A 13,919-nucleotide genomic window follows, 5' to 3' on the forward strand; every position below is an offset into this window, starting at 1 on the left:
AATAAGGAATGAGGAAAGCAAAGGTTTTAAGGAATGAGCTGGGAAAAAGCCATGAAGGTTAATGTGTGAGGCAGCTGCCAAGGGGCCAGTTCACTAATGCCAGTTACTCTTTTGGTACCTTGGTATGTTCTATTCAAATATCTCAGACAGCAAATATGGATTCAGAGACCTCAAACAACACTATCATCCAAGGCAAATACATTTGGGTTGCTTCCTTCTTTTAGAAACACTTAAAAATCTAAGTTTGAAGTATAATAGCAAACTGAAAACATCCCATCTTGTATAATGCAGAGTTTAAAGCAGGGCTGCAGGGAATAGTAGTACAAATAATCAGTTGAAGTTGCAAAGGGGCAAACCATCTTTTTATTTTTGTGAAGTTCTCCACAATTCAGCATTTAGTGGGTCTAGTCACTCCCCCACGCCTAGCTTAGGGAGGGTTAAGGTTGGTAGCACCACAAGCTAGCTGCCAAGGCTGGCCAAAATATTTTTCCAAGTATGTGCATGAAATCCATTCTGGAAATCATGTAACAAAGCCATTTAGGATGTCTTTTGTAACATATGGTGTGCACCTAAAAAGGATTGTCTAATATTCTTATAAATTTCTCACAAAATGTCTTATTATGAAGGAATTTTAGTTTTTTGAGATAATTCAATTCTTTGCTTAATTCAGGATTTGAAATGCATTTGCAATGGGATCCCTCACATACAACCATCTTGCTACTGTTGAAATATCTCCAAGGGAGAGCCTTCTACCTTCTGAAGGACAAGCAGATTTTACCACCAGAAATTTCCCATAAAATCTGACTCCTTCTGATCTCAGTCTCTGAAGAAAGTTTCTGCTCCTTCTTCAGCATGACAACTTTTATATCTGAAGACAACATAAAAATCGATAGAGGTGGACACATTTCTTCATTCTTTGGCTTATGTAGGAATATCAAACATGGCTCAAAACTTACAAGTATAATCTTTTGATTAAAATGTTCAGCAAAGTACCAGATATTAGCAATTACACAACTTTAATTATTCTATTTAAGCAACTCCAGCCATGTGTGCTTTACACAGCCATTAGTGTGAGACAGAATGCTGTCTATCCTCCTTTGTAAATCTCAAATATCCTCAGTTACGCTTCTATTCTTTCCAGAAGATGGAGTGATTATGAATACTATAATGCAGCAGTTGTATCATAACCACATTTCTGTGTTGCAATATTGACATTTAAATTAGAAAGATTTAAGTATAGGCAGGAAACCAGAAATCAGAATACATAAATACTTCCAGGAACACCCAGCTGAGAAAATGGTATGAAAGTCACTCACTCTGTTTGGCAGACACAATTAAATAAGCAAAAACCACATATTTTGTATTAGTTAGGAATAAATCCTTGCTTTGCTTGGTCCCAAAGTGAAAGACAAAAATTTGCAAAGATGACCAGTTTGTTACATTCATGAATCATTTGGAATCATTTTCAGGTAATACCAGACTGAGTGGTTCAGCAGTATTTTTTCAGTTATTACTTCATTTTATTAAATTAATGCTCATACATTCCAAGTTTCTTCCTCAATTAAAACTACCTCATGAAATTTATTTTTGCAGAGTTGAAAATGAAATTATCTGATCCACAGGTAATTTTTGAGTTGATGTACAGAAGATTTTCTGCTTCTTCAAATGTTTCAGAACATTTCCTGACAATTTAAATGTATTAAAATACAAGTTTGAATACATATTTTAAAATAAAACACAAATTTAAATGTAACTGAACATTTATGTTGAAACAATGACACTGCAAGTAAAACATAAAAATGTGGCATAGGTTTGCCTGTTTCTAACTGAGAATTTGTTGTACACAAAAACATTACTCCACTTTTAAAACATGCACAATTTGATTTGCCATCATTCAAATCTAACCATCTTTAAAATATTAAAGAAAATTCCATATATTTTTTTTGCATAAATCTTATTTTTTTAAGGTTAAAATGCAGTAAGTAATATGTGAGAAAAACTAATTATATCCTGGATATTTACTACAAACTAATATTCATTCTAGTTTAAAACAATGTTTTAAAATACATGACATCACATCAGGAAAATATCTGAATTGTTAAAATATATTTTAGGGACTGACAGTATATTGCTTCTAGAACTTGCAGGACTATAGATTAAACCATTTCTTTTACCACTGGTCACGTTGACTAGAAATTATGAAGGTTGGTGTCCAGCAGCTAGAGAACCACGTCCCTGGTTTAGCTCTTTCAAATTACCAGAGTTTTGGGAAGAATTTGTAGTACTTAAACATAATATTTAAAACAGATTTTCCTAAGGATTCTCAGGTACAAATCCTAAGGCTAACTTGTGATTTAAACACAAGAAAATTGATTGCCAAGAACCCATTTTTTCTGAAATGTTTCTCTGAAACTCTGATGTTTCTCTGAAATTATCATACTAGGTTCATACAAGTTCATGTGCTTCATTACACCAGAGTCATGTTAATGTTACAATTTGAAATACAATAGACTTCAGCTTTAATCTGGCCATCGTGATACAAATATTGAGAGGTAAAAGGAAAAAGGTGGGCGATACTGAAATGCCAAAGTAGTTATTTGAAAACTGATTATGACAGTAATATTTCTGACTGTATTTTTCATGATAATTTCATAAGGGAAACTGAGATTGCTTAAAACAGATTTCCTCAACTTGGTTTCTTCCAAAATTTTCAGAACTATAATTTCCAGAATTCCCAGCAATATGGCTACTGGTCCTAATGGTTGGGAACTATAGGAGTTGTAATCTTGAAATATCACAAGATTGTCAAGCTGGGAAAGTCAGTTTAGTATTGTAGAGTAATAAAAGTGTATTTGATCTATCAAAAAATGAAAAAAAAAGTCAGTAAACTAGCAGACTATGCTGGAACACAGGGATTAATACTAAGGAATCCAACTAGAAGGAACCTAAAAGTTATGTATAAATATACTGAATGAAGATTTTAAAAAATCTTTAGGCTTGCTCAGTGATGGTGAATAACTGAAAAAATCCTTACCTGCTAATTAAGCCATGAAGGCAGCAGGTAGCCTATTCCTGTTCCATCTTTTTATTACTTCTGGATAACTTTTTCATTGGCTATGCCTTAATGTAGCATTTCTGTTACAAGATCAAGGGCTTCTTGAACCTTATGGCATGGCATCATTTCACTGCTTTTTAAAAGTGATATAGAGTCCTTTGGAATTCATTAAGTAGAAATACCTCATGATGTAGCCCGTTTGTTTTTAATGCTCTTCTGAGAGTGAGGTAGAATGCAGATTTTGGGTAAGTTAATATTTCCTTATGTAGCCAAAACAAAAAGAGTATTTGAATATCCAGCATTTTTGTAATCAGATCCTTTCACTTAATTGGTAAAAAAACAGAATTTAACCTTACATTTTTTTCCCAAAATTTAAAATACCCCAATATGAAACAAATAACAAGCACAGCAAAATACAATCACATTTTGCCCCAGAAATTTTCTTTTCTCCTTTGAGCTCGTTCCAGAACCTGAGATGCAAAAGAACCAGAAACAGCAGATCGAGCAGACAACTGGGACAATCGGTCATCATCATCTGTAAATACAAGAAGGAAGCAGAATGATACGAAATTTAATGTTAGTATGAAATATAATAGGTAGCGAAAACATAAGTGAAATATATATTGTTTAAAAGTCAGAAAGATATCTCTAACTTACTAATACGTGTATAATTATTTCACGCTTGTAAATTAGGAGGGTACAGGGAAAACCTGATTTCATGAAGGATAATAAAGGATTAACTATATTTACAAGGTATCGTTTTTCAGTGCATGTGGATGTGAAATATTTGTAGGCTAATGATCTTTGGATTAAAATAATTTAGGAAATTGTATGCAGCTTGCATGTGGACACATACATGTCATTGTAAAAAATAAATACAACATCATAAATAGCAATAAGATATCCAATAATAGAAGAGACTGCTTGCATACTGATTATAGTATGGGCACAACTAGTGGAAGAAATATGAGATACACCTAGACTCATGCATTGCTTCCAATCAGCATTTTCCCTGTGACAAGATAATCCCATAGCACTTCACAGCAACTGATAAAAACATACATTTATCCATATGTTGTGTAAACTGATTTAATTCAGTTGAATCAAATCTAGTATTTCTACACTAGTGTTTCAGTTTTTCAATGCATTATTGGAGCTTGCTGTGTAATAATAACCTTGTAGCAAAACCTCCCCCTTCATGGATCACTGCCTTGTCGTGGCAAAGGGGCTTGCATAACTCAATGAAGCCATGAGCTATGCTGTGCAGGCCCACCCAAGACAGATAGGTCATGACAGAGAGTTCTGACAAAAAATGTGGTCCACTGGAGAAGGAAATGTATCCACTCCAGTATCCTTGCCAAGAAAACCCCATGAACAATGTCAAAAGGCTAAAAGATATGACACCGGAAGATGAGCCCCTCAGGTTGGAAGGCGTCCAATATGCTACTGGGGAAGAGTGGAGGGCAATTCCAAGTAGCTCCAGAAAGAGTGAAGCGGCTGGGCCAAAGCTGAAAGGACGTTCAGCTGTGGATGTATCTGGAAGCGAAAAGAAGGTCCAATGCCGTAAAGAACAATATTGTATAGGAACCTGGAATGTAAGATCTATGTACCAAGGCAAGCTGGATGTGGTCAAACATGAGATGACAAGGTTGAACATCGACATCTTGGGAATCAGCGAATTAAAATGGACGGGAATGGGTGAATTTAATTCAGGTGACCTTTATATCTACTACTGTGGGCAAGAAACCCTTAGAAGAAATGGAGTAACCCTCATAGTCAAGACAGTGGGAAAGGCAGTAATGGGGTACAACCTCAAAAATGACAGAATGATCTCAGTGCAAATCCAAGGCAAACCATTCAACATCACAGTAATCCAAGTCTATGGCCCAACCACTGATGCCGAAGAAGCTGAAGTTGACTGGTTCTATGAAGACCTACAACACCTTCTAGAACTAGCAAAAAAAGATGTCCTTTTCATCATAGGGGATTGGAATGCTAAAGTAGGAAGTCAAGAAATAATTGGAATAACAGGCAAGTTTGGCCTTGGAGTACAAAATGAAGCAGGGCAAAGGCGAATAGAGTTCTGTCAAGAGAACAAGCTGGTCATAGCAAACACTCTTTTCCAACAACACAAGAGATGACTCTACACATGGACATCACCAGATGGTCAATACCAAAACCAGATTGGTTATATACTTTGCAGCTAAAGATGGAGAAGCTCTATACAGACAGCAAAAACAAGACCAGGAGCTGATTGTGGCTCAGATCATGAGCTTCTTACTGCAAACTTTAGGCTTAAATTGAAGAATGTAGGGAAAACCACTAGACTACTCAGGTATGACTTAGATCATATTCATATGCTGGTCTATGACCGAAATAAAATTGATTGATTGATCATATTCCTTGTGAGTACACAGTGAAGGTGATGAATAGATTTGGGAGATTAGATTTGGTAGACAGAGTGCCTGAAGAACTATGGATGGAGGTCTGTAACATTGTACAGGAGGCAGCAACTAAAACCATCCCAAAGAAAAAGAAATGCAAGAAAGCAAAATGGCTGTCTAATGAGGCTTTACAAATAGCTGTGGAAAGAAGGAATGCAAAAAGCAAGGATGAAAGGGAAAGATATAGCCAACTGAATGTGGATCTCCAGAGAATACCAAGGAGAGATAAGAAGGCTTTCTTAAATGAACAATGCAAAGAAATCAAGGAAAACAACAGAATGGGGAAGACTAGAGATCTCTTCAAGAAAACTGGAGATATCAAAGGAATGTTTAGTGCAAAGATGGGCATGATAAAGGACAAAAAAGGCAGGGACCTAATAGAAGCAGAAGAGGCTAAGAAGACGTGGCAAGAATACACAGAAGAACTATACAAGGAAGATCTTAATGTCCCTGATGTCCATGCTGGTGTGGTCACTGACCTTGAGCCGGACATCCTAGAGAGCGAAGTCAAGTGGGCCTTAGGAAGCATTACTAACAACAAAGCTAGTGGAGATGACAGTATTCCAGCTGAGATATTTAAAATACTAAAAGATGATGCTGTTAAAGTGCTGCACTCAATATGCCAACAAGTTTGGAAAACACAACAGTGGCCATGGGATTGGAAAAGGTCAGTTTACGTTCCAATTCCAAAGAAGGGCAATGCCAAAGAATGCTCAAACTACCGCACAATTATGCTCATTTCACATGCTAGCAAGGTTATACTCAAAATCCTACAAGCTAGACTTCAGCAGTATGTGAACCGAGAACTACCAGATGTACAAGCTGGGTTTTGAAGAGGCAGAGGAACTAGAGATCCAATTGCCAACATTCGCTGGATCATGGAGAAAGCATGAGAGTTCCAGAAAAACATCTACTTCTGCTTCATTGACTATGCAAATTCATGGCATCTGGACCCATTAATTCCTGGCAAATAGAAGGGGTAGAAATGGAAGCAGTAACAGACTTCATTTATTTGGGCTCCAAGATCATTGCAGATGGAGACTGCAGCCATGAAATTAAAAGACACTTGCTCCTTGGGAGGAAAGCTATGGCAAACCTAGACAGCATTATTAAAAAGCAGAGACATCACCTTGCCAACAAAGATCTGCATAATCAAAGCTATGGTTTTTCCAGTAGTAATGTATGGCTGTGAGAGCTGGACCATAAAGAAGGCCGAGCGCCTAAGAATTGATGCCTTTGAACTATGGTGCTGGAGAAGACTCTTAAGAGTCCCTTGGACTGCTAGGAGGTCAAACCAGTCAATCTTAAAGGAAATCAACTCTGACTGCTCATTGGAAGGATTGATAATGAAGCTCAAGCTCAGATACTTTGGTCACCTAATGCAAAAAGAGGACTCTTTGGAAAAGACCCTGATGCTGGGAAAGATTGAAGGCAAAAGGAGAAGGGGACGGCAGAGGATGAGATGGTTAGATAGCATCACTGAAGCAATGAGCATGAAACTGAGCAAACTCAGGGAGGCAGTGAAGGACAGGAAGACCTGGCGTGATATGGTTCATGGGGTCACAAAGAGTCGGACACAACAACTGAACAATAAGCAAAACCTCAAGACAACATAGGAAAACAGCTGCAGTATTACCAATCTTAGATTAATATATTACATACATAGTTTTACTGTATGTCTTAATGTTGCCTTATTGAAATACCTTGGCTTTAACTTGCTAAAGGACTGGTTACTTATCTGCAACTGGACATCTGGGAATGCACATGTATGGGTTATGCATCTTCTAAAGCTTACAAAGCTATTTAGCAACAGTCCTACTCTACATGTATACCATGAGGTTAGATGTGGCTCTCCCCACGTTTCAGTTTCTGAGATCAAAAAAACAGATCCAAAAGAACAATTAGATCACTTGGATAATGATATGTTGTCTATAGGGGGTACTTCAGGAAGAATGAACAACTGAAGTTGCAGCTGCCATGAGGCCCTATAGCTTGAGAACAATGTGGAATCTGATTCTTAGGGAAAAGATTATATGTACAAACGCCCACAGCATATGGAGCTGCAAGGTGGTTGAAAGTCAGCTCCCTTGCTTCTATCCATACTTGCCTCTATGAATTGGATAACCTGGATGGGAAGACTGGAATCCTTCTCATAATACGAAACCTGAGACAGTGTAAGAATTGAATGATATCATATGTTTGGCTCCCAAGTCAGCTCTGTGATGAGCCATATTTAATTTTTACTTGGAGTGGAATGCCAATATGTATATCAATCTGTCTCACCATATTTTGGGCTGTACCATGTGTATGAAACCACTGATCAGGAGTGTGAATGGCCAGGTGCAATGAGGACCAGTTTAATTACTCTGGAATAATGAGAATGCACAGAATTGGCTGAAATCAGAGAAAGACAACTTTCAGAAACAAGTGGATGTGAGGTTATTATCTAGGATCCAGCTGTCATGACCCAGGACTCAGATGACTCCGAATATCAAGAAACTGCTCCAGCTGAACCAGTGGAAAGCCAGCCTCAGGAAACACCAAGCCAGGAATCACCTGAGGCTGATCAAACATGGATGGCATCAGAATAGCTGGAGCAGTCAGATGATGATGCATGGCCTCCAACACTTGGCGAGTAGAGCTGAGAGCAGAGCAAAGACACACAATAAGACTCCTTGTCAAGAAAGGGCATAGCTGCCTTAAGTAAAAACAGGGGGCTGCAGCCTTATTTAAGAAGTTCTGACCCATGTTTCCTTATTGGAAACAACTGTCTGATTTCCTGTGTCTGGTGTGTTATTGGCTTCTGCTCATGTAAGAAACTTGAAACTCTGACCCTTGGACTGGCTGATGAACCTTGTTTGGCTCTCTGAACTTCAGATTGAATCTTGACTATTCTTCTGTGTGTTCCTATGGAAAGTGAAACTACTCAAACTAGCCTTTTCTCCAGAGTTGCTTTGCTTGTTTGCGCAGCCTTGAGTAATTGCTTACCATTACCTAGCAATTCTTTGTGTGTGTTTGAAACCTGAAACAGGACACCAGGTGATTTTGAAATGGTCAAAAGGAAATTCAACTATCTTCACCTGTAATTTGGTGGTCTGAAGGGGTCTGTCTCAAGGGAGATTTGTCCTGAATCTCCAACTCCAAGACTGACTCTGATATCAGAAGAGGGGCTGTTGAGGACTGGACAATATTGATTGATAAGTGCAGGAATGGCAAAATCAACAGCAGTGGAATTTGAGAAGGACAATGTGGCAAGGAGCTCAAGGATACTGGAGCCAAAATTGAGAAGATGGCAGGGCTTTTATTTCTTTTTCTTTTTGTGCCGTGGGCAATTTCTTTGGTGTTGATGATGAAACAGCAAAAACTTGAAAATGTTTCTCAGGAAAGATCAATCTTTGAGATCACTCTTTTAAAGGGACAAGGGAACCCAAAGACAATTATGGGGACATGGTATGAGTGTTGAAGGACAAGGGGGCTAGAAGAGTTTCAGAGTCTGCCACCTGAGAACTTGCTCCCAAGGGTGGCTCATAAATAAAATGAATGGTTAATACATGTCTGGCAAATACTTACAAAAGGCAAAAAAAAAAGCTTATGTCCGTAAGTGGGGAAGGGGGGCTCTGCAACACTGGTACATGCAAAATGGAGCATACACTACACTGGATGGCTTATGACAGGAGGACAAAATGGGCTGATGAATAATACTTCAAGGTTTTCTTTTGAAGAAGATTTGAGAAGTTAAAAATAATAAAAGGAAATCACTTAAATAAAACAGTATTGAAGAACAATCAGAAAAAAATTACTAATGATATGTGGTCAAAACAAAATGAAGGGGTTTGTGAAAACTGCATCTAGTTGCATGGTGTTCATGATGAGGGACTCCTAACAATCCCATAAATTCTAGAAGATTCTGAACAGTTCTGCACAGACAGAATCCATTTAGGTGAATTACAATGGTCAAATGAAGGCAGACCTTATAGGGCATATGCAGTAAAACTTAGTAACTACCACAGGCAAACTTACATTATAAGCAAAGGCTCACCATGAGGACTATGCAAAATAAATGTGTGCATTTAAAAGAACTTGACTTCTATGAGATTCAAATTTTGAAACTCATTGTTCTACTGCTAATGATCCTGGATTGTTTTGTTCTCTTTGCTTTTCTGTTAAGCAAAGGTGTACAGGTAGTCCTCACTTACTGATCACTCATTCAGCAACCATCTGAAGTTGCAATAGCACTAAACGAGTGGTACTTACGACTGGTTCTCAAAGTTCCACATGTCACACCACTTCCGCAGTCACATGATTGCAATTCAGGTGCTTGGCAACTGGCTCGCACTTATGACGGTTGCAGCACCCTGCAGTCATGTAATCGCTATTTGCGACCTTCCCTACCAGCTTCCCACAAACAAAGTCAATGGGGAAGCCAGCAGGGAAGATCACAAGTCACTCCAGTAAGTCCCCCCTGAGCTCACGTGGCACTGCAGCCACCTTCCCCCAGCCTCCCTGTGCTCGTACTGACCCATGGCCTCCTTCCCCCAGCCTCCCTGTGCTCAAGTGTGGCCTGCATCAGGCCTCCCATGGAGGTCTCCTGCGGCATTCCCCTGATGCTCCTTACCTGGGTCTTCTGCCGCTTCCCGCTTAATGACCCACACATCTTAAGGTTATGACAGCAACCAGGACTGCCAGGATTGTCATCAGTAAGCAGTGTGGTTATGTGACATTGCACTACAACCACATTGCTTACTGACGGCAATCCCAGTCCCAATTGCTGTTGTAACCTAAGGACTACCTTTAATGGTCCAGCAACTGAACCATCATCACAAAAAGTTTAGGAAAATGGCAAGGCATAGTTAAAGATCTGGCCATTCTGAAATGTTTTAAACATTTATAGTAGCTTTGCTAAGCAATTTCAACAGGCCCCACACTTTCCAGCCTCAACAGTTAGCAAGTATGAAGTTGCAGATGATCTCCCTGCCTGCCTCTTCTCTTCCCTTCCCTTCCCTTCCCTTCCCTTCCCTTCCCTTCCCTTCCCTTCCCTTCCCTTCCCTTCCCTCCCCCCCTTCCCTCTTTCTTTCTTTTCTTTTCTTTCTTGGAATTGTGTATATGCAGATGCATGGATTAGTTCCAGGCAAAGTACTGTCAAACTTTCCCTTTTTTCAGTTAAAGGTATTGCAAGCCTAACAATTTACCCGCTAAGGCAAAGTTAAGTTCTGCAGTGCAAAAACCAACAAATGCTGATTTTATTTTTCTGCTTGAAGTCATGACTGTACATAAAAATGCCAAGTTACAAAGAAAGAAAGAAAATTACATTTCAAGTATTTCCTTTTTAGTGGTTTACATGACACAATTTCTACCCCTCCAACAGTTCCAGCTATAAAAATTGTGCCAAATCAGTATATACCAGTTCTAGTCATCTCACAAATATTTTCTGAACCCACCCCCACCCACTTCTTATTGCATTATTTCCAAAAAGGCTAATCTTGCTAATGAGTCACATCAACAAACCTACTTGTCAAAAAGAGCAAGTCGTCAAAACGTACTTTTAAAATCATTTTTGAAAGCTTTTAAGTTAGAGCAGGATAGTTTTTGCACCAACTATATTCGCTCCTTGTTGCACAATTTGGAAGCTACTGAAGAGCTGTCATTTTCCATCTCTGCCTTAAAAAAGATCCGGTAGGACCTTGGCTGATTTGCATTCTCCTATTTTTTCCTTATTCCAGTCTTTGTATGGTCATTAGCATAATCACTTAAACCACTACACTGATAGAATGAGTTTAGAGGGCCTTGAGCTGACTTGCTCCACAAGTGTGGATGCAAGGACAAGTCAAGCCTTTTAAACTAGCCATATGATTCATTCATTCATTCATTCATTCATTCATTCATTCATTCATTCATTCATTCATTCATTCAATTTATATGCCACCCATCTCCCCCAGAGAGTGACTTTGGGCAGCTCACAATTAAAATCAAACATTAAAAAAAGTTAAATATAAATATCCATAATAGCTTGCAAACTGTCAGTTAAAATTAACGTCAAACTCCTGGCAGATGGTCTATAACTGACATCCTGTATGTGCTGCTTGGGAGTGCCACTGTGCCCATGGACATTTCTTATATCTAGTTCCATACTCCACTTTTTAATATTTCTTAAAATGATTTCAGCTTAAACAAAACTGGAAGCTAGCATGCTATAAAATAAAGTGTCAGCAGCCAATATCTTTATTTCTGAGAATGCCTTTTGATCCCAAACATGCTCCATAAGCTTTGTTAGAAAATAAACCGGATAGGCAGCTACAGCTCCATGTTTTTGTGTCACAACATAAAACTAACTATGCATGTTTAATGTCCTTACAAATTTGAATAGGCTTTGCAAATGCAAACTTTCCATTTTAATTACATCCAAAAGACACAAACCTTGCTATACATTGCTGTGCAAGAAATTTCCTTTAACATTAGTAGGCAAGCAGTACATATTTAGGTATGTCTTGCCCATCTCTTACCAAGATATAGTTACATAAATATTTGAAATTTACTAACCAACCTTCATCATTATAGTTTCTCTCCTGAAGGGGTAATTGTAACCAGCTCCTTTTGGGGCTTGCAATATTACCTATAAGAAAAAAAATATACATTTGCTGCATTTTATCAATTCAGAAATATTTTATTTTGTAAAAGGAAATCAAATTAGAATTTTATCCAAAGAAAAAATGCCAATGTGCTTTTCTTAACTAATTTTGATCCCACGTTATATATTCCTATAGTGTATAGGGATGAGAGAATAATGTACAGTATTCTTTCAGAATAGATTGTTTGAAGAAAACATTGTCAGCTGCTCAGTGTGAAATCACCCCAAAACCGATCCACTTTGGATCACAGCCCTGATATGCCACACAAAGCCCAGTGAAGCCCCTCAGCTGACACAACTCAGTATTTCCTAAACCTGACTGAAACAAGTGCTCTAAGATTTATGACAGCTGAAGTTCTGCACATCTGGAAGACACTAGGCTGAGGAAGCAAACCCACATAGCTGCAGACAGCATTTACTTGAATCCAAAACCAAAAGTAACTTTCCGTCTGTCTAAGCAAGTTATATTCTCCTTTCGATTGCATTTCTTCAAAGAACAGTCACATATCGAGTACTGTTTGATACTAATATATATATTAGATTTACTGTAATTTAAGTATTAGTTATTGTTATTGCAACAAAACATTAAATAATTTTAAATAAAACAGGCCAATCTAAAGAAAGATGAAGGCGTATGATGTAAACCAACCATTATGCTGAAACTCTGGATCCCGGAGAGTTCCTTGAATGCGGCACAATGGACTCCAATAGGGTAGAGAAGAACCCTTAGCCAAGTTTGTTTCAGAAACTGTAGGCATCTGCTCTGAATGCACTGATGTTTCATAGTTTCTTGTACCAGAGGTATCTTGATTGGTACCTTGATTGGTACACTGGTCTTTTCTTAGAGGCAAAGGGTCCAAAGTTTCCAGCCCTGCAGCTGGGGAATTACTCACAGCTTTTTCTTCACCCTAAAATGCCAAAATAAATATTCATATTGTAAATAATTCTGCTATTTGCTAAGTTATATCAAAAAAAGGATTGAGCCCTAATATTGTTAACAAAAAACCCCAAAGGCCTTAATAATAATTGGTATTTTAAGTTAATGTCACATTATGACACCTTTTAACAACTGAAAATAGTTTGAAGTCATTAAAATGAAAGCAATCAGCCATGCTTGTTTTATATGTCTTACCAGTAACTCACAGAGATGTGCAAAACGTCTTGAATTCTAAATGTTTCAAACTTGAAATACCCTGTTCCAAATCTGAAATGTTTGAATCTGAAAATGCTCCATTTCAAATTCAAAATGGTCTGTTTTGAATTTGAAATACCTATCCCAACTTTATCAGAAGTCTTTCAAGCTTTGAAACAACCCCATTTTGTGCTCAAGACAATTATTTGAGTTTGAAACTTCAGTCTTCAAAAAGCATTAGAACATTTCTGTTGAAATAAATTACCTTCAAATTTGAAATGACATTTTGAATTTGGAAAATTTTGCAACCTCTAATCATTGATACAATTTGTTCAAAAGTTTTGTTATCTCATTTATTTACTATAAAGCATCTCATAGCAACTGCTTTCTTATGCAAATTCCAGATAACTTGCAAGTAGTTGTGTGCTATAATTTATATGGTTACTTACCATTTTTTTTCAGAGTACGAATATGTAGTTACTAGTCCCAATTCTACCGGATTACCAAAAGGAAATATGGATCTTGCAATAAACTGCCACATACATACATAGAGTTTCCAACTGAATGTCGTATGTTTGTGAAACTAAGAAAAAGGGAATGTAATCTATCTCAGTGAAGGTACACAGAGGTGAAGGATTTAATTCTGAATTTGTAGGTTGGCAT

At 37.8% G+C, this 13,919-nt stretch overlaps 1 protein-coding gene across 4 annotated transcripts in view; it reads right to left on the minus strand.

Moving 5' to 3' along the window:
* Nucleotides 1-980: 980 nt before the first annotated feature.
* The window catches only part of SAXO6 (stabilizer of axonemal microtubules 6), a 28,953-nt gene continuing 16,014 nt past the window's right edge, over nucleotides 981-13,919 (minus strand). For 2 of the 4 annotated variants that reach the window (XM_088141805.1, XM_088141804.1), the window contains 3 exons: nucleotides 12,774-13,032; nucleotides 12,041-12,109; nucleotides 981-3,590 (listed from right to left, as the gene is read on the minus strand). In XM_088141805.1, the coding sequence (XP_087997931.1) occupies nucleotides 3,475-3,590; nucleotides 12,041-12,109; nucleotides 12,774-13,032 (444 nt within the window). In that variant the 3' untranslated portion in view covers nucleotides 981-3,474. Of the gene's footprint in view, nucleotides 3,591-12,040; nucleotides 12,110-12,773; nucleotides 13,033-13,705; nucleotides 13,840-13,919 lie in introns of those variants that run through there. The other 2 variants (XM_007423407.4, XM_088141806.1) reach the window with 2 other exon arrangements.

The sequence above is a fragment of the Python bivittatus genome, unplaced genomic scaffold (genome assembly GCF_059951505.1).
Source record: "Python bivittatus isolate LINGU-HERP-01145 unplaced genomic scaffold, Pbiv_v1 ctg000330_np1212, whole genome shotgun sequence".
NCBI classification, from domain to species: domain Eukaryota; kingdom Metazoa; phylum Chordata; class Lepidosauria; order Squamata; family Pythonidae; genus Python; species Python bivittatus.